The sequence below is a fragment of the Bufo bufo genome, chromosome 2, assembly GCF_905171765.1.
Source record: "Bufo bufo chromosome 2, aBufBuf1.1, whole genome shotgun sequence".
In the NCBI taxonomy this organism is placed as follows: Eukaryota; Metazoa; Chordata; class Amphibia; order Anura; family Bufonidae; genus Bufo; species Bufo bufo.
In genome coordinates this window covers 258,756,480-258,777,623 of record NC_053390.1, presented here as the reverse complement: position 1 = coordinate 258,777,623, position 21,144 = coordinate 258,756,480, and the positions used below count along the sequence as shown (strand labels likewise).

Below are 21,144 nucleotides of genomic sequence, written 5' to 3'. Positions count from 1 at the left end.
GACAATCAGAGATAAGTGACTCTGTTATTAATCTTTTCAGCTATATTTTATTGGATGCTCAAGTTTCGGTACTTTAATAAGGGTTTGAACTTTGCACCTATATTTGACTTTAATGTATTTCGCACGATTCTAGACAAATAAATTGGGAATAGCACAGTTGGCCAACCTGTATCCCTCTATTTCCCATGATTTGGGTTTTTATATATATGCAGATGAGTCTAGTAAGGAGCCCAAGGGGCTGTTACCAATGTTTCAGGGCCCAGCAACGCCCACTGTGAAGGAGCACAACACCGCCCCCATCCTCTGAATCTCTTCCTTCCTCCCCTGATGTCACATAGTTGAAGCACCGTAATCTCGCGCATGCCGGCTAGCTCATGCGCAGTTCATTCCCTGAGCCTGATGCCAGCACAGGGAAGGAACACCATGTCGGCACTCACATGCGGCATACTCGCACATGCGCGAGATTACAGCACTTCAAATCTGTGACGTTGGGGGAGCAGGGAGGAGATTCGGAGGATGCGGCGGTGCTGGGCTCCTTCACAGTGGGCGTGGCTGGGCTCCTGAACCGTTGGTAACAAAACAGACCGCTAGCGCTCCTTACTAGCCTCACTTTTTTATTGAATAAAAGCACTCAGAGCTATGGGAAATGTATATTGTGGACGTGCTAGTGACGATCTAGCAGCACATGTCTTCAGCTCTATAGGCTAAACCTAGCTGATAGAATTCCTTTAAAGGAATTTCTCATTATGGGCGTTGAGTTCCCCTTAAAATACAATTATTTCTCTTTTAATGGAGCATATTTGCAAACGAGGGGGGTATCCATAGGGGCATAATTTTTTACCTAGTTGGAAAATATCTATTTCTCGCCCATTCAATTGGGGGACACAGACCATGGGTATAGCTTAGGCCACCACTAGGAGGAGACACTATGCAAATAAGAAAAAACAGCTCCTCCTCCACTGGCTATACCCCCATGCTCCAACAGGAGGACCTCAGTTTTAGCTTAGTGTCGGATAAGGAGGTGACACTGCTGCTCCTGCAGGGTTGTCCCTGTAGTTTTTTCTTCTCCTGTTTGTTTTTTTCTAAACAGAGGACGCAGGGTCGCATGGTGCGTCCCTGGTCTCTCAGTGGAGCGAGCGCCGGGGTCGAATGGCCGTCCCCGGCTACCTCCCTTTCCCCCCAGAAGATAAGTGGAACCGGGCTCGACCTGCAGCTCCGGTGGCCTACCAGATCCGGGGTCACCTAGTCCTGCCCTCTATCCAGTGCACTGCCACTCCTTGTGCCAGATGACTGAAGAGGTGAACCCCTGCTGGTCCGGTACAGGGGGTGAAGACTGCAGGACTCAGATAAGTACACCGGCTCTCCTGCAAGCTCCCCCTCCCCCCGTGCTCACACTGTGACACGGTTCGTTAGGGCTTACCTGTGGATCTGGGAGGGCCGGCTGGTTGAGAGGGAGGAGGGATTCCTTCTTGTCCCCTGCATTCTGGCGGTGGGCGCCATTTTCGGAGCCGGGGTCTTCCTTTTTTCATAGTTCCCGCGCACGCGATTTTTTTCGCGCTATCTGTGATGTGACTGGGGGGCGGAGCCTATCACGTCAGCTCCGGCGCTTACGCTTTGCTCAGCGCCTCTCCACGCTTGACTGCTACTCCAGCTCCTCACTGGTCACGGTAGGACAGGCAGTGTTCTGCAAAACGGTAGGAGACCCTGACTCCGGTATTGCCACCATCATGCCTAAACCTGGGGCCTCCCAAAAATCTAAAGCGACGCCTCAGGTCCCACTGGGATCCTGTAAGGTCTGCTGCTTGCCACTGTCGGTTACAGGCTCCTGTGACTCTTGCCTTGCCTCGGGACGGGATCATCCACCTCCTCCCCCTTCACCAAACCAGGCCAGTCCCTCCTCCGCCCCTTCGGAGCCCGCGGAGCCCTCCTGGGCCTCTGCCATAGCTAGGGCGGCCGCGGACTTGGCCGCCCTAGCTATGGCCTTTTATGGAACGCATGGTGGCCACTGATCTACCGCCTGCGGCGGTAGAGAGGCAGCGTACGCAGCAGCATCCCTCCTCGGATGACTCTGCTTCCCCCCCCCCCCCTCGCCTGGAGGTGTGTTCAGCCTCTCCCTCTCGCAGGGATTACAGGTCTGAAGGGGAAAGGTCCGGCTCGGACGAGGACACGGAGCCGGAACCCTCACCTAAGCTCTCCACCATGGTGGCAGACTTGGTCACGGCGGTACGTGACACCTTTGACATCCAGGGGGAACCTCCTTCTACTAGTAGCCAGGAATTCCCCCTTTTCCAATCCAGACAACCGGAGGCAGTCACATTCCCTATTCATGGCGAGTTCGCCAAGGTGCTTTCTAAGGCTTGAGAACGCCCTAATCACAGTTTTTTTCTGCTACAAGGCGCATGGATACTCTTTATCCTTTCCCAGCAGATAACGTGCGGCAGTGGTCTTCTCCTCCTAAGGTCGACCCGCCGGTGGCCAGATTGGCTAAGAATACAGCAATACCAGTCCTGGACGGGTCCTCCCTACAGGACTCCGTTGACAGGCGTTTGGACTCTTTCCAAAGCCATCTTCTCTCTGGCGGGCACAGGTCTGCGGCCCGCGTTCGCCTCAGCCTGGGTAGCCAGGGCGCTTTCGGTGTGGTTGCAGCGCCATCATCAGGACCTCGCGGAGCAGGATGCCTCTGCGGACACCCTGAACTTCATCCTCCATATGTCCCAGGCGACAGCATTCCTCTGTGAGGCCTCATTGGATGTCCGCACTCTCTTTGCGTGGATTTCGGCCCTCTCGGTCACGCAGCGCAGGGAGGTCTGGTTGAAGGTCTGGGACGCCGACTCTTCCTCCAAGCGCTCCCTCACTAACCTCCCCTTTGCGGGCTCCAGGCTCTTCGGGGCTAAACTGGATGAGATTATCTCTGACGCTACGGGGGGCAAGAGTACACACCTGCCCCAATCTAGATCCAAGCGTGCCTTCAGAGCTCGCCCCTCTGGCTCTAGAAACCAGTCCTTTCAGCGCTTTTCCTCCTCCAGGTCTGCGTCAGCCCCCTCCTCTGGCGGTTCTCAGGACTCCCGCAAGAAGCCTTCCTTTAAGCCTCAACCTTCCTGGCGCCTGCGGGCACAGTTCCAGGGGAGTTCTGCCCTCCCCGCGGTCCCCAAGCAGTCCTCTGCCTGAAGGGGCGCCCCCACCGCTTGCGGTGGAGGGCCGTCTGCTCTCCTTTCAGCATGTCTGGAGAGCTCACGTTCAAGACGCCTGGGCCCTGGAAATTGTAACTTACGGTTACAGGATAGAATTTGTTTCCAGACCTCCGGAACGTTTCTTTCCGTCTCGTTGTCCTGAGGGATCCGGCCCGAGCCTCGGCCCTTTTACAAGCGGTTTCTTCCCTTCTGGTCAGGGGAGTAGTTGTCCCAGTTCCTCTGGAGGAACAGGGGGCAGGTTTCTACTCGAATCTCTTTGTAGTGCCAAAAAAGGAGGGATCAGTGCGTTCGGTCCTAGACCTGACGCTGTTAAACAAGTCCCTGCGGGTGCGGAGGTTCCGGATGGAGTCCCTCCGCTCCGTTATTGCTTCTCTTCTTCCAGGGGAGTTCCTCGCGTCGGGGGACATCCGGGACGCCTATCTGCATGTCCCTATCGCAGAATCTCACCACAGGTTCCTGCGCTTTGCCATTGGCGACCGTCATTATCAGTTCGTCGCCCTTCCCTTTGGGCTGGCGACAGCCCCGAAGGTATTCACAAAGATCGTGGCGCCGATCATGGCGCTTCTCCGTACCAGGGGCATATCTCTGCTGCCCTACCTGGACGACATTCTGATAAAGGCCGAAGACATCCCTAGGCCGAAGACAGCGTCAGGATCACTGTTCAGACACTGCAACAGTTTGGCTGGCTGATCAACTTCCCGAAGTCCTCTCTCCATCCTTCCCAGAGGGTGTCCTTCCTGGGGATGATTATGGACACTACTGCAGCCCGGGTATTCCTCCCGGATTGCAAGTTCTCATGGATACGGGAGTCGGTGTCTCGCCTTCTGCATTCCCCGTGTCTCTCCATCCGGGAGTGCATGCAGGTTCTAGGGCTTATGGTGGCCTCCTTCGAGGCAGTCCCCTTTGCCCAGTTTCACACTCGGCCTCTGCAGCAGGCGATCCTGTCCTTCTGGGACAGGACATCGAGGGGTCTGGACTCTCGGATCCGCCTTCCTCCTCGGGCTCGCATGGACCTCCGGTGGTGGCTGTCCCCTCAGAATCTGACATTGGGGAAATCCTTCCTCCCAATCTCCTGGACAGTCATCACCTCCGATGCCAGTCTCCTGGGTTGGGGCGGCGTTCTCCGGGCTCGGACGGTTCAGGGGGTGTGGTCAGAAGTGGAAGTCCGCCTTCCGATCAACATATTGGAGCTCAGAGCAATTTTCCTCTCTCTGTCTCATTGGACCCCCCTCCTAGCGAGTCTCCCAGTAAGGATCCAGTTGGACAATGCCACAGCCGTGGCCTACATCAATCATCAGGGTGGGACCCACAGCCGGCCGGTGATGCAGGAGGTGAAGAGGATGCTCCAGTGGGTGGAGACTCACGTTCCAATATTGTCTGCAGTGTACATCCCAGGGGTCGAAAACTGGACGGCGGACTTTCTCAGCCGCAACAGGGTGGATCCGGGAGAGTGGTCTCTGCATCCGGACGTATTCGAGGACGTCTGTCGCCGTTGGGGCCGCCCGGACGTTGACTTGATGGCGTCCAGGCTCAACAACAAGGTTCCCACGTTCCTGGCCCGCGCTCGGGATCCGGAGGTGTACGGGGTGGACGCTCTGGTGTCTTCGTGGCAAGGCTTCGCACTCCTCTATGTCTTCCCACCACTGCCTCTACTCCCAAAGGTTCTTCGCAGGGTCGCGACAGAAGGAATCCCGACCATCCTCATCGCCCCCGATTGGCCTCGCCGCGCCTGGTTCTCGGAGGTCACTCGGATGCTGGTGGACGTTCCGTGGCCTCTTCCTCTCAGGGAGGACCTGCTGTCTCAAGGACCTCTCTTCCACCAGAATTTACAACCACTTTGTTTAACGGCGTGGCTGTTGAAACCGCCATCTTGAAGAGGAGGGGCTTCTCGGACTCGGTCGTGAAGACCATGATCAAAGCCAGGAAACCGGCTTCCTCCAGGATATACTATCGTACCTGGAAGGCCTTTCTTGCCTTTTGTGAGAAGATAGGCGTTTTTCTCCTTCATTTCTCCGTTCCGGTGGTCCTCTCTTTTCTCCAGTCGGGTCTTGAGATAGGAATGTCCCTGAGCTCTCTGAAGGGTCAGGTCTCCGCTCTGGCCATTTTCTTTCAGCGCTCTCTGGCTCTGCTAGGTCCGGTGAGGACCTTCCTGCAGGGGGTGGCGCATTCGGTCCCTCCGTATGTCCCTCCTCTGCCCCCCTGGGAACTGAACCTGGTTCTGTCTTCTCTCCAGGCGGCTCCTTTTGAGCCCCTGAGGGACATTTCCCTGAGTCTTCTCACCTGGAAGGTGGTCTTTTTGGTGGCCATCACCTCTATCAGGAGGGTATCGGAGCTGGCCGCCCTTTCCTCTAAAGAGCCCTTTTTGGTCTTCCACAAGGACAAGGTGGTACTGCGCCCAGTCCCTTCTTTTTTGCCCAAGGTGGTTTCCGCCTTCCACCTTATCGAGGACATAGTCCTGCCATCCTTTTGCCCCCCCCCCCCCCCCCCCCCGGCGAACCCCAAGGAGCGCGCCCTCCATTCTCTGGATGTTGTCCGTGCTTTGCGGGTGTTACTGCCCCATTTCGCTGCTCGGACTGCCTTTTTGTGGTTCCCGAGGGGCCTCGTAAGGGTCTGGCAGCCTCCAAGGCCACTGTGGCTCGGTGGATTCGGTCCACTATTGCCATGGCCTATAGGTCCCGGGGTAGGATTCCCCCAGCGGGGGTTACCGCGCACTCCACCAGGGCGGTGGGGGCCTCCTGGGCTAGGCGCAATCGAGCCTCTTCATCACAGCTTTGTAAGGCGGCCACCTGGTCGTCCTTACATACCTTTACAAAGTTCTACCAGCTGCACTCTCTGGCGTCGGCTGATGCTGCCCTTGGGCGCAAGGTATTGCAGGCTGTGGTTCCTGTTTAACCGTTGGACGTTTTCCCCTTTTGCACGCACTGAGGTCCTCCTGTTGGAGCATGGGGGTATAGCCAGTGGAGGAGGAGCTGTTTTTTCTTATTTGCATAGTGTCTCCTCCTAGTGGTGGCCTAAGCTATACCCATGGTCTGTGTCCCCCAATGGAAAAGACGAGAAAAAGATTTTACACGTGAGTTTCACAAAAAATCTCCTTATGGCATAATGGGAAAAGTCAAATATATACCACCCCCACGCAATAATTGGTGCGAGAGGTGTATAGATGAGAGAGGCATGATATTGACATTTACAGAGATGGACTTCAATCATTTGTTCAAAATATTAATAACAATGATATAAATTTACACTTTACAAACAATATTGCAAAATAAAATTTGCCAAATTTGGATGCTATGTTGTCTAATAAGGGGAATAAGGTTAACACTGCTACATATAGAAAATAATTGAGTGGGAACACGTGACTGCTAGCATCATCATCCACAACATGTGGTGAATATTATCCCATATGGTGACTGGATCCGATTACGGATGTGTTTTTTTTTTTTTCCCTGCAGAATCTGACAAGCTGCATGTTAGATTATAAAGTAGGGGATACTCCCATCATTTGTTACATCATGCTGAAAATAGAATAAAACAGATGGAACGTGTACAACTAATAAACAGTGTGAAACCAAAAGTGCAAAGGACAGGCCACAACCTACATTTATAATAACACATGGCCGTGAATTTGACCAAATAAAAATTATAATTAAGAAATTTATACCCATCAAGATGACAACCTCAGAAATATGCTGGAACCTGGGATCAGATTTGCCTGTAGAAAAGCACCCACATTTGGTACAACTTTGTCACCTAGCCTGTATTTAGAAGGGATACCAAATAGACATACTATACATGGCTGAGAACTACAGAAACTTATAAATGTGGCCATGGAAAACGTAGACCGTGTTTACACATGAAGGTGGGAAAAAGTTACAGGTATTTAACAACATATACATTAATTGTAATACCTGCAACATTAATTATTTGCCATTTTGCACTATATGTAAATTACAGTATGTAGGGTGCAGCATCAATTTCCTATAATTTCCATGCTTTCAAAGCACTTCAGAAAAACACATGGAGATGATCTGAGAAGCCTTGAGATACAAGGCATTGATCTTAGCAGAAAGATTTTCAATATAGAGGCTTATTTGATATTTACTGTGGATTCGAAGATCTCCAAAAAGGTTAAAGGGGTTATCCAGTGAATAATGTAAAAAATAAAAATCAGATATCATATAGTATTTCACATGGATCCAGAGATCTCACCATTAATTTCTCCAATTGCTGTGCTAGATTTATTTGAAGCAGGGGGGGTGTCCTTTCTGGTGCCGCTGGTAGCAGTTGAAGGATAGAACTGAGCATGTGCTTCCATCTCAGTGAGCAGGACAGAGAATTTTGAAAAAGAGTGAACAGCAGGTGGAGCTGTACGGATAGTGAATAACTCAGAGGCTATACAAAAAAATGTATTACCTACAATTCCAAAAGTATTCAGATCCAGGTGCTGGTTTGAAGAATTTAGAATATTTTTCGTGGGACAACCCCTTTAAGTCATCAATATGATTTGATATACAAATATTGATTGGTTAGATTATAATATAATTGTCAGCAAATTTCAATTTGTGTGATACTAAGAAGTGTATTCTGTTTTTATTTTCTCATTATGATTGCACTGGTGTATGATTAATGGGGAGGTGTCATTGGATTTTAATAAAGAGCGATACAATGTATTGATGGGGTTATGATTAAGGCTTTTATGTAAACCTGTCATACCGCTCTGTTATGGAAACCTTTTAATGGAGACAATAAAGATTTTTTTTTTAATCTGGATTGCATGTGGTGCTGGCAAATTGTTGCCTTGAAGTACAAGTTCATGTCAGGAGTAGTACGGACACTGCCAAGCATGGTGCTGCCTGCCAATTGTGTAACTTTTGCTTTCTTGCAGAAATGGTAAAAGGGAAGAGAGTACTAGTGACTGGATCAAGTACTGGGATCGGAGAACAGATTGCATATAAATTTGCAGAAATGGGGGCTCATGTGATGCTCACCGCCAGAAGGGCTAAACAACTAGAGGAGGTAGGTTTATACAGATTCATCTTTCTTTCTATGAATACAATTCACGCTAAATGAGCTATACCACAAATAAATGGCCATCATACAGTATGACAGTATGGCTAGGGCAGTGATGGTGAACCTTTTAGAGACCGAGTGCCCAAACTGCAACCCAAAACCCACTTATTTATCGCAAAGTTCCAACACAGAAATTTAACCTCTATACTAATATAGTATATCTTTTATGTACTTTATCATTTAGCTATAATAGCCTGCCTACATTCAATGCGCTGCCTTTGCTTTTCATAATGCGCCTTGTGCTGGTGAATGGCAGGAAAAGTCTAAGGCATATTGGTACACCATAGACTTTTTCCAGGGTGCGGGTGCCCACAGAGGTGGCTCTGAGTGCCGCCTCTGGCACCCATGCCATAGGTAAGGCACCACTGGGCTAGGGGATGTTTAAAGGGGTATTACAGTTATAACAAGTTACCCCCGATTCACAGGGCCACCACTCCATTCATTTCTATCTCTGGCGCTCCGATAGGATAGGTGATAATTTGTTATAACCGGAATACCCCGTTAAAGGGGTTGTCCAGCTTGGGCATAACCTGAAATATAGGATTGAGCAGTACTTACCTAGTGGATCCAGCCCCACTGCACAAGGCTGCAACAGGGAGGTTACGTTGACGACATGTGACGGCCGCAGTCAATTGCTTGCCTTAGCAATGCACTAAAGAGACAAGTTATTGACTGCAATGGTCAGATACAATATGGCTGCAGTTTTTGCTCTAATAAGAAACATGCTAAGGGAAGTCTAACACGTAGCATTTTTAGAAAAAATCCCATCAGCCGTGTAGTTACAAATCAGTGTTTTGTTTTATTTTCTGATCATAATATGCATCAAGAATATACCCGGACGCCTTTCGGCATAGCAGCCTTCATCAACAGGTGATCAAACAGAGTCAAAGGATACATATATAAAGAGAAATGAATCAATCACAAGCCTGTGACGTCAGACGCCCACATGGGCGGTAAATACTAAATAAACAATCAACAATAAGGTTTCACTTTAGGTAACATATAGTATATACTACCAGTCGCAGTATTCAACGTGAGGACAAAGTCTTTAAAGAAAACAAACAAAATAAGGATCAATGTTAAAAATCAGTATTAGAACATTCCATAGGACAGTATATTTCACTACAATCGTGTTATTTCATAGTCCCTATTTTAGCCTCTAGGATGAAGTGTATCCAATGTGTGGATCCAGTAGGCTTCCCTGCGTAACAAGAGTTTTTTAATGTCACCACCCCTCCTTGGTCTCCTGATTTGCTCCAAAACCTGGAATTTCAATTGTGCTATCGTATGTTTATATTTATCAAAATGATATGGGAGGGGTAACGATAGATTTTTTGTTCATATTGTGGACTTATGTTTAAAAATCCTATCTCTTATTGTCTGCATGGTTTCCCCGATATATACCAAGCCACATGGGCATTTTACCAGATAAATAATGTTAGTCGATTCAAGGGTAAAAAAACCCCTTCTATTTTAAAAGGCTGTCCTGTACGGGGATGATAGAATATAGAGCCTTTGATAATGTGAGAACATTAAGAGCAATGAAGGCAATGGAAAGTGCCTTTTCTTTGCGTAGCCACAACACTCTGTCTGCTGGTTACCTTCTCACTGCCCAAATCAGCATGTACCAATTTGTCCCTGTAACTCGTTTTTTTTTTTATTGCAAATTAATGGTGGATGTTTAAATTCTTCCACTCCGGGATAGGCTTTTGTTAGTAAATGCCAGTGTTTTTGTACCACATTGTCAAAACCCGAGTTATAGGGATGAAATGTATGTAAAAAAGTATCAATCTCTGTACCTTCTCCTGAGCGGGGGGTGGGACTGAGTACTGATCTAGGGTATCCCCTCTCAGCAAATCTCAGGGTCATCTTCTCTAACCTGGAATTTTGCTTTAATGGATTCGTGACAAACCACCAAACCCTCTGGTATTGAGACTTAGGTATTGCTTATTTCAAGGATGGGGAGTGGGCACTGGTATAAAAAAAGGACACTGTTCCTATCTGTCTCTTTCCTGTATAGATCAGTGGAAAGATCACCACTTTCATCACTACAGTGTCTAAAAAGTTTACTGTATTTTTATCATATGATATGGTGAATCTCAGGCCCTCACAGGCTGTATTCAAATAATTGTAAAAGGAGAGGAGGGCCCACACGCAAAAAATTTAATCTATAAATCTTTTCCAGATTAATATATTCTGGTGATTATAGTTCAGTGTTGTATACATATATTTCTTCAAAAGGTGACATAAATGCATTTGCGTAGGGCAGGGCCACGTTTGAGCCCATCATAGTCCCACTCCGCTGTACGTAATAAGTGTCTTCAAACATTAAAAAGTTCTCAAACAGAACCAAACGTAAAAATCTGTAGAAAAATTCCTTCTGTGTCTCAGTGTAATCACTGATTTGCAATATATCAGAGACAGAGAAGGTAACCAGCAGACAGAGTGTTGTGGCTACGCAAAGAAAAGGCACTTTCCCGTGCCTTCATTGCTCTCAATGTTCTAACATTATCAAAGGCTCTATATTCTATCATCCCCGTACAGGACAGCCTTTTAAAATAAGTTTTTTTTTTTACCTGTGAATCGACTAACATTATTTATCTGGTAAAATGCCCATGTGGCTTGGTATATATCGGAGAAACTATGCAGACAATAAGAGATAGGATTTGTAAACATAAGTCCACAATATGAACAAAAAATCTATTGTTACTCCTCCCATATCATTTTGATAAATATAAACATACGATAGCACAATTAAAATTCCAGGTTTTGGAGCAAATCAGGAGACCAAGGAGGGGTGGTGACATTAAAAAACTCTTGTTACGCAGGGAAGCCTACTGGATTCACACATTGGATACACTTCATCCTAGAGGCTTAAATAGGGACTATGAAATAACACGATTGTAGTGAAATATACTGTCCTATGGAATGTTCTAATACTGATTTTCAACATTAATCCTTATTTTGTTCGTTATCTTTATAGACTTTGTCCTCACGTTGAATACGGGGACTGGTAGTATATACTATATGTTACCTAAAGTGAAACCTTGTTGATTGTTTATTTTGTATTTACCGCCCATGTGGGCGTCTGACGTCACAAGCTTGTGATTGATTCATTTCTCTATATACAGTCAGGTCCATAAATATTGGGACATCGACACAATTCTAACATTTTTGGCTCTATAAACCACCACAATGGATTTGAAATGAAACAAACAAGATGTGCATTAACTTCAGACTGTCAGCTTTAATTTTGAGGGTATTTACATCCAAATCAGGTGAATGATGTAGGAATTACAACAGTTTGCATATGTGCCTCCCACTTGGTAAGGGACCAAAAGTAATGGGACAGAATAATAATCATAAATCAAACTTTCACTTTTTAACCCCTTAAGGACACGGCCATATTTCACCTTAAGGACCAGGCCATTTTTTGCAAATCTGACCAGTGTCACTTTAAGTGGTGATAACTTTAAAACGCTTTTACTTATCCAGGCCATTCTGAGATTGTTTTTTTCGTCACATATTGTACTTCATGACACTGGTGAAATAGAGTCAATAAAATTCCCTTATATTTATAAAAAAAATACCAAATTTGCCCAAAATTTATAAAAAATTAGCAAATTTCCAAGTTTCAATTTCTCTACTTCTATATTACATAGTAATACCTACAAAAATAGTTATTACTTTACATTCCCCATATGTCTACTTCATGTTAGGATCATTTTGGGAATGACATTTTATTTTTGGGGGACGTTACAAGGCTTAGAAGTTTAGAAGTAAATATTGAAATTTCTCAGAAATTTTCAAAAACCAACTTTTTAAGGACCAGTTCAGGTTTGAAGTCACTTTGTGAGGCTTACATAATAGAAACCACCCCATTCTAGAAACTACACCCCTAAAGGTGTTCAAAACTGATTTTACAAACGTCGTTAACCCTTTAGGTGTTCCACAAGAATGAATGGAAAATAGAGATACAATTTCAAAATTTGACTTCTTTGGCAGATTTTCCATTAAAAATTTTTTTTTCCAGTTACAAAGCAAGGGTTAACAGCCAAACCAAACTCAATATTTATGGCCCTGATTCTGTAGTTTACAGAAACACCCCATATGTGGTCGTAAACTGCTGTACGGGCACACGGCAGGGCGCAGAAGGAAAGGAATGCCATACGGTTTTTGGAAGGCAGGTTTTGCTGGACTGGTTTTTTTTTGACACCATGTCCCATTTGAAGCCCCCCTGATGCACCCCTAGAGTAGAAACTCCATAAAAGTGACCCCATCTAAGAAACTACACCCCTCAAGGTATTCAAAACTGATTTTACAAACGTCGTTAACCCTTTAGGTGTTCCACAAGAATGAATGGAAAATAGAGATACAATTTCAAAATTTCACTTTTTTGGCAGATTTTAATATTTTTTTTCCAGTTACAAAGCAAGGGTTAACAGCCAAACAAAACTCAATATTTTTGGCCCTGATTCTGTAGGTTTTTTGACACCATGTCCCATTTGAAGCCCCCCTGATGCACCCCTAGAGTAGAAACTCCAAAAAAGTAACCCCATTTTAGAAACTACGGGATAGGGTGGCAGTATTGTTGGTACTAGTTTAGGGTACATATGATTTTTAGTTGCTTTATATTACACTTTTTGTGAGGCAAGGTAACAAGAAATAGCTGTTTTGACACCGTTTTTTTTTTTGTTATTTACAACATTCATCTGACAGGTTAGATCATGTGGTATTTTTATAGAGCAGGTTGTCACGGACGCGGCGATACCTAATATGTATACTTTTTTTTTATATATGTAAGTTTTACACAAACAAAAAAAAAATCATGTTTTAGTGTCTCCATAGTCTGAGAGCCATAGTTTTTTCAGTTTTTGGGCGATTATCTTGGGTAGGGTTTTATTTTTTGCGGGATGAGATGATGGTTTGATTGGCACTATTTTGGGGTGCATATGACTTTTTGATCGCTTGCTATTACAGTTTTTGTGATGTAAGATGACAAAAAATTGCTTTTTTAACACCGTCTTTCTTTTTTTTTTTTACGTTGTTCATCTGAGGGGTTACGTCATGTGATATTTTTATAAAGCCGGTCGATATGGACGCGGCGATACCTAATATGTATACTTTTTTTTATATATGTAAGTTTTACACAATGATTTCATTTTTGAAACAACAAAAAAATCATGTTTTAGTGTCTCCATAGTCTGAGAGCCATAGTTTTTTCAGTTTTTGGCCGATTATCTTGGGTAGGGTATGATTTTTGCGGGATGAGATGACGGTTTTATTGGCACTATTTTGGGGTGCGTATGACTTTTTGATCGCTTGCTATTACACTTTTTGTGATGTAAGGTGACAAAAAATTGCTTTTTTTACACCGTTTATTTTATTTTATTTTTTACGGTCTTCACCTAAGGGGTTAGGTCATGTGATATTTTTATAGAGCAGGTTATTACGGATGCGGCGATACCTAATATGTATACTTTTTTTTATTTATGTAAGTTTTACACAATAATATCATTTAAAAAAAAAAAAAAATCATGTTTTAGTGTCTCCATAGTCTGAGAGCCATAGTTTTTTCAGTTTTTGGGCGATTATCTTAGGTAGGGTCTCATTTTTTGCGGGATGAGATGACGGTTTGATAGGTACTATTTTGGGGTGCATATTACTTTTTGATCGCTTGCTATTACACTTTTTGTGATGTAAGATGACAAAAAATTACTTTTTTTACACCGTTTTTATTTTATTTTTTTAATGGTGTTCATCTGAGGGGTTAGGTCATGTGATATTTTTATATAGCCGATCGATACAGACGCGGCGATACCTAATATATATACATTTTTTAATTTACTTAAGTTTTACACAATAACAGCTTTTTTAAAACAAAAAAAATGATGTTTTAGTGTCTCCATATTCTGAGCCATAGTTTTTTTATTTTTTGGGCGATTGTCTTAGGTAGGGTCTCATTTTATGCGGGATGAGGTGACGGTTAGATTGGTACTATTTTGGTGGGCATACGCCTTTTTGATCGCTTACTGTTCTTTTTGTGATGCAAGGTGACAAAAAAATGGTTTATTTAGCACAGTTTTTTTTTTTTTTTTTTTTTACGGTGTTCATCTGAGGGGTTAGGTCATGTGATATGTTTATATAGCCGGTCAATACGGACGTGGCGATGCCTAATATGTCTACTTTTTTTCCCCCCTATTATTACCAATTTTTTTTTACTTTATTTGGGGAAAATGAAGTTTTTGTTTATCTTTAATTGAAACTTTTAATTTTTTGGGGGGGGACTTTATTTTTTCAACTTTTTTTTTACTTTATTTTTTGTCCTACTTTGGGACTTCAACTTTTGGGGTTTCCATCCCTTTTACAATGCATTCCAATACTTCTGTATTGGAATGTGTAACGAACCGTTCAGCACACAACTCCGTTCAGACGATATCCTCCTTTCCGATTGACAGGCAGCTACTGCAAGCACCAGTCTGCCGAACTGCAAACTACACGAATCCTTCAACTCCGGAACAGGAAACACACGAACACTGGAAACAGCTGAACAGGAAAAGCATACAATCGGCTTACACTCCTGGCAATCAGCATACAATCCAATTCCCCCAAGAGACGAGACAACACTTCGTTTTGAGGTCAAGCAGAACACACTTTCCTGGGCATACAGCCTCTTTTATTCACAATCCACAAACATAGTACTGCCCACAGGGTTTTGAAATGCAACCAATCAATCCGTACAATACACACAGACACTCCCACACAAAATCCTCCCCTCTGCCTGTGATATGATTACTGAACACAATGGGTAATATAATTATCACAGGCAGAGAAATACAGTTTTATAAAAAAAACATGCAATAACCCCATAACAAGTATATCCTCGGAACCGGGGGATCTGGGTGAACCACATATCCAAAATATTCCCAGATCCGTTCAGTAGTTTGGAAGATACAGTTTAATGCAGATTCCGCAGAACATATACAGGCTATATAAAAAATAATTACTGTATAATGTGTCCCCTGTTATATAGTTTAAAACTACTGCCCGATGTCTTTGTGCACCAAATACCGGCGAGATGGCACAGTGTAGAAAAGTCCAAACAGTGTCTGTGAGTTAAAATGGCCGCCATCCATTGTTCTCACCATGTGCTTCATCCATTGTTCTCACCATGTGCCTCTGATAAATGAAATGGTGGCCATCCAGTAACTCAGATGGTTCTTAAAGGGCCAGCAGCAGCATAATAAAATACAGTATGCCCAAACCTCCCAGGGACCATAATCACATGGCAAGAGGCTGTCAAGCAGTCCTCTCCAGGCACAAGTGGCGGAGCTGGTTCCGCCACAGAATGCATTGGCTGTATGAGTAATACTGTGTGTAATACTCATACAGCTTCCGGCCTGTGAGATCCAGGGGGCCTCAGGAAGGCATTGCGCTGCCTTCCATGCCACCGGGTCCCCCCTACAGCCGCATGGGGACCCGATGGCCCACCCGATCACCGCCGCAACCACAGGTCTGAATCGCCGACACGGGGGGGGGCCAAGGTGCCTGCTCAATGATTTGAGCAGGCACCAGGTTCTGATCACCGCCCGCCGAGCGGCGGCGATCGGAAATACACAGGGCGTACAGGTACGCCCTGTGTCCTTAAGTACCAGGACATCAGGGTGTACCTGTACGTCCTGTGTCCTTAAGGGGTTAATACTTGGTTGCAAATCCTTTGCAGTCAATTACAGCCTGAAGTCTGGAATGCATAGACATCACCAGACGCTGGGTTTCATCACTGGTGATGCTCTGCCTGGCCTGTACAACCGTCTTCAGTTCCTGCTTGTTCTTGGGGCATTTTCTTTTCAGTTTTGTCTTCAGCAAGTAAAATGCATGCTCAATCGGATTCAGGTCAGGTGATTGACTTGGCCATTGTATAACATTCCACTTCTTTCCCTTAAAAAACTCTTTGGGTGCTTTTGCAGTATGCTTTGGGTCATTGTCCATCTGCACTGTGAAGCACCGTCCAATGAGTTCTGAAGCATTTGGCTGAATATGAGCAGATAATATTGCCCAAAACACCTCAGAATTCATCCTGCTGCTTTTGTCAGCAGTCACATCATCAATAAATACAAGAGAACCAGTTCCATTGGCAGCCATACATGCCCACGCCAGGACACTACCACCACCATGCTTCACTGATGAGGTGGTATGCTTAGGATCATGAGCAGTTTATTTTCTTCTCCATACTCCTCTCTTCCCATCACTCTGGTACAAGTTGATCTTGGTCTCAGCTGTCCATAGGATGTTGTTCCAGAACTGTGAAGGCTTTTTTAGATGTCATTTGGCAAACTTTAATCTGGCCTTCCTGTTTTTGAGGCTCACCAATGGTTTACATCTTGTGGTGAACCCTCTGTATTCACTCTGGTGAAGTCTTCTCTTGATTGTTGACTTTGACACACATACACCTACCTCCTGGAGAGTGTTCTTGATCTGGCCAACTGTTGTGAAGGGTGTTTTCTTCACCAGGGAAATAATTCTTCGATCATCCACCACAGTTGTTTTCCGTGGTCTTCTGGGTCTTTTGGTATTGCTGAGCTCACCGGTGCGTTCCTTCTTTTTAAGAATGTTCCAAACAGTTGTTTTGGCCACACCTAATGTTTTTGCTATTTCTCTGATGGGTTTGTTTTGTTTTTTTCAGCCTAATGATGGCTTGCTTCACTGATAGTGAGTGACAGCTCTTTGGATTTCATCTTGAGAGTTGACAGCAACAGATTCCAAATGCAAATAGCACACTTGAAATGAACTCTGGACCTTTTATCTGCTCATTGTATTTGGGATAATGAGGGAATAACACACACCTGGCCATGGAACAGCTGGGAAGCTGTCCCATTACTTTTGGCCCCCTAACAAGTGGGAGGCACATATGCAAACTGTTATAATTCCTACACCGTTCACCTGATTTGAATACAATCAAATTAAAGCTGACGGTCTGCAGTAAAAGCACATCTTGTTTGTTTCATTTCAAATCCATTGTGGTGGTGTATAGAGCCAAAAATGTTAGAATTGTGTCAATGTCCCAATATTTATGGACCTGACTGTATATGTATCTTTTGACTCTGATCACCTGTTGATGAAGGATGTTATGCCAAAACGCGTCAGGGTATATCTTTGATGCATATTATGATCAGAAAATAAAACAAAACACTGATTTATAACTCCACAACAAGAAGAAATCACAGCCGGCACTACTAATCGCGGTCCAATGTCAGCAACACTTCTCTTTCAGCAAACATGCAGTGAAATAGGTGGTGCTCTGCCAGAATTAGCGTCTAATAATCGCATGAATAAATAGAAGGAAAAAGCGTCACTCACCGGGGCTTGACAAAGCGCGATCTTAGCGCGAAACGGCTGTTGCCTGATTTTGCTGCAATTGTGACCCGCATCCACAGTGTTTTAACCTGTAATAAAGCTACGATTTGTGAAGATTCGGTGAGTGACGCTTTTTCCTTCTATTTATTCATACTGATTTATAACTACACGGCTGCTGGGATTTCTCGGGACTACACGTGGAGGTTACTCCTTCCCGCTGAATGTGATTGAGTGCCGACTGGGATAATATTCATTTGTACTGTTTTCTGACGTCTCTATCTTCATCTCTATGGCCACCTTGGTCTTTAAGTTCTAAGTATACTACCATAAAAAGAAAAATAGCAATGTATGTCAAGCAGATCAGACCTATGGCACTCTGCCTTTATTCTTTATCTTACTTGTTTTGCAGGTGGCAAAGAAATGTCTGACGCTGGGGGCAGGATCGGCCCATTACATAGTGTCTGATATGGGGAATTTGACCTTGGCTCAGAATGTGGCCCAAGAAGCAATTACAAAACTTGGTAAAATATGAACCAAAGACTCCACCATCACATTTACACATTTAGCTGACTGACTTACAGTATTAGAACTTTCACTGATCAATGTAGATGACAATCTAGAATCGCTTAGTTAAACCTATCATTTTATCATACATTAATGACCTACTGTTATTGTAAGTCAAATAGTTATGTTAAAGCTTTACAGGATAAGCTGTCATGTGCATGTACATGAGAATTAACACTATATCCTGGATTTTTTATTTATTTTTTGCAACTGTCTCTGCTGTAGGCTCCACCTCTAATTCTCATTTCTCCCTGAGCTAGTGTATGAGGTCTAGCTGCTATATTGTCTCCCATACACTGCACATAGAAAGTGAAAGAAATTCTGCTACCCTATCCCGAGCTTTCATATACAGAGTAGCAGCAGAGCATGCAAAACATTAAAGAGAAATAGAGTATAGATGTTCTTCTGACCACTCTCTGTCTCTTGTTTGGTACTACATAGCCTGCCTGGTTCTGACCCATTTACGTATGACCCTGTTTTTGTGTTGTTTGTCTCTTGGTGTTTGATAGGGAAACGGGCTGAGTTCTAGGTCAGGGCTCACTGTCTGTGTCTGTCCCTACCTACAGGGGTAACACTTCTACCAGGGTAAGGTATGATATTTCAGAAGTTCAGGCTAGCTTCCACAAACATATGGGAAAAAAATGTTAGGTATGTACTTTTAATTGATAAAAACATAATGCAAATAAAAGTTTATTATTTCTATAATAAAAGATAGGATAAAAAAACTAAAGTCATAAACTGATAGGACTTTACTTACTGATCTACCCTTTATTTCTTTACTAGCAGCAGGACCCGGCTTCGCACGGGTATATTTAATCTATTTCATTTAATGTTTGTCTGTGTCCTTAAAAGATATTGACAGTATCCACTATAACAGTGACATCTACAGTACCTCGACCCTTTAACAGTGACCTCCACAGCGGCCTGCCCCCTCAACAGTAACATCCACAGCGGCCTGCCCCCTTAACAGTAATATTCACAGTGCTCTCCCCTTTAACCGTAACCTCCACAGCGACCGCCCCTTTATTAGTGACCTCCACAGTACCCCATCTCGTTAACAGTGATTTCCACAATAACCCGCCCCCTTAACAGGGACCTCTACCGAGCTCTGTTATCTTAAAATGTGACCTCCACAACGCCCTTCCTCTTAACAGTGACCTTTACAGCACCCCGCCTCTTAACACTGACCTCCATAGAGGACCGTCCCGTTAACTGTGACCTCCACCGTTCCCTGTCCCCTTAACAGAGAACTCCACAGCGCTCGCCCCTTTAATGGTGACCTCCACAGCAGCCTGCCCCCTTAACAGTGACCTCCACAGCATCCCGTCCCCTTAATTGTGACCTTCACAGCAGCCTGCCTCTAGGGTGGCCAGAGGTCCAGTTTTAGACGGACAGTCCGGCTTTTAGACTCCTTGTCCTCCGTCGTCCAGCGCATTCCTGGACGGACACAGGGAAGTCCTTTTAAACAGCTCACTCTCAGACAGCAGCACTGTGCTGTAAGAGCGTGAGCTGCAAGGAGAAAGTCACCCTCCCTTCCACCCCTGCAGCTGGCAGAAGTTGATTTTTTTCCTTCATTTTTGGGAGGGGCGTGGCCTAACCGGGTCAGGGGCAAGACTTAGCATGACCTGGGGGCAGGGTTTTTAAGTCTGTCTTTTGAGGGTGGCCTGAATGGCAACCCTACCTGCCCCCTGAACTGTGACCTCCACAGCATTCCGCTCCCTTAACAGTGTCATCCAAAGCACCCTGCCTCTTTAAAGCTGGCCTACAGCAGTGAAGAAAAATGTTTGGATTGTTATGGAAACCTGGTGTAAAACTGTGTGTATGTGGAGACTAAGGGCCTGCGAGCTTTTATTGGCTAAGGGTCATGTGACCAGGTTTCTATTGGCTAATGCATTTTTTGGTAATATCTCAGGAACGGTATGTGCTAGAGAGCTGAGACCTGGTCTAAAACCTTCTCAGACACCTTATGTACCTGTGTGCCAAATTTTGTGATTGTAAATGTGACAGTGCAGATTCCTTTAGCGGACATACATACACACACATACACTCAGCTTTATATATTAGATTGGTGAGAGTCCAACTTCTGGGAAATGTACAATCCTCAAAATGAAGTAGAGCTAGGAAATGTATCACCTAGATTTTTTGAGGGGGTATACCCACCTGTTGGCTTTTGTTTCACCAGAAATACCTAAATTAAACTGGCTGATATTAGCGATGTGCTAATGTCAGCTGAACCTAATTAGCCTATTCCTAGTTTTATCCATGCCTTTGTTACTCCATAAATATAACTTTTATAATATGCAAATTAGCCTCTAGAAGCAGGGGGGGGTGTTGCTTCTGCTCCTAAAGGCTCCATTCTCCCACCTCTGTCACCTCCCTCCAAGTCTTGATTGACAGGACCAGGCAGCGTTCGCATCCTCCTGCCGGCCTTGAGTGCATGTTATATCTCGCGCCTGTGCCGTGCTGTTCAGTATTCAACGCAGGCATAGTGAAGGAAGGATGCTCACTGGCTGCCGACCTCCTTATTGCGCCTGCGCTAAATACAGAACGGCACGGCGCAGCCGAAAGAATTTACCATGCACTCAGGGCCGGCAGGAGGATGCGAACGCTGCCTGGCCCTGTCAATCAAGACTTGGAGGGAAGTGACAGAGGTGGGAGAATGGATAACGCCCCCCCCCCCCCCCCTGCTCCTAGAGGCTAATTTGCATATTATACAAGTTACATTTATGGAGTAACGGGGGCATGGATAACACTATGAATAGGCTAGTTAGGTTCAGCTGACATTAGCACATCGCTAATGTCAGCCAGTTTAATTTAGGTATTTCTGGTGACATAAACCCTTTAAATGCCCTGCTTTCATGATATATCACTGTAGCGTGAACTTTTTACGTTTTCCATAAATTTCACCTGAAAGCCAAATATCCCTAACTTTTTGTGAGTAGTGTACTGTAGCATGGGGCTGGGG

General features: G+C 44.9%; 1 protein-coding gene across 1 annotated transcript in view; it reads left to right on the top strand.

Moving 5' to 3' along the window:
* The window catches only part of LOC120991433 (hydroxysteroid 11-beta-dehydrogenase 1-like protein A), a 60,416-nt gene that overhangs the window by 9,014 nt on the left and 30,258 nt on the right, over positions 1-21,144 (top strand). The window contains exons 3-4 of the mRNA XM_040420251.1: positions 8,077-8,207; positions 18,025-18,136. Coding sequence (XP_040276185.1) covers positions 8,077-8,207; positions 18,025-18,136 — 243 coding nt within the window. The remainder of the gene's footprint in view (positions 1-8,076; positions 8,208-18,024; positions 18,137-21,144) is intronic.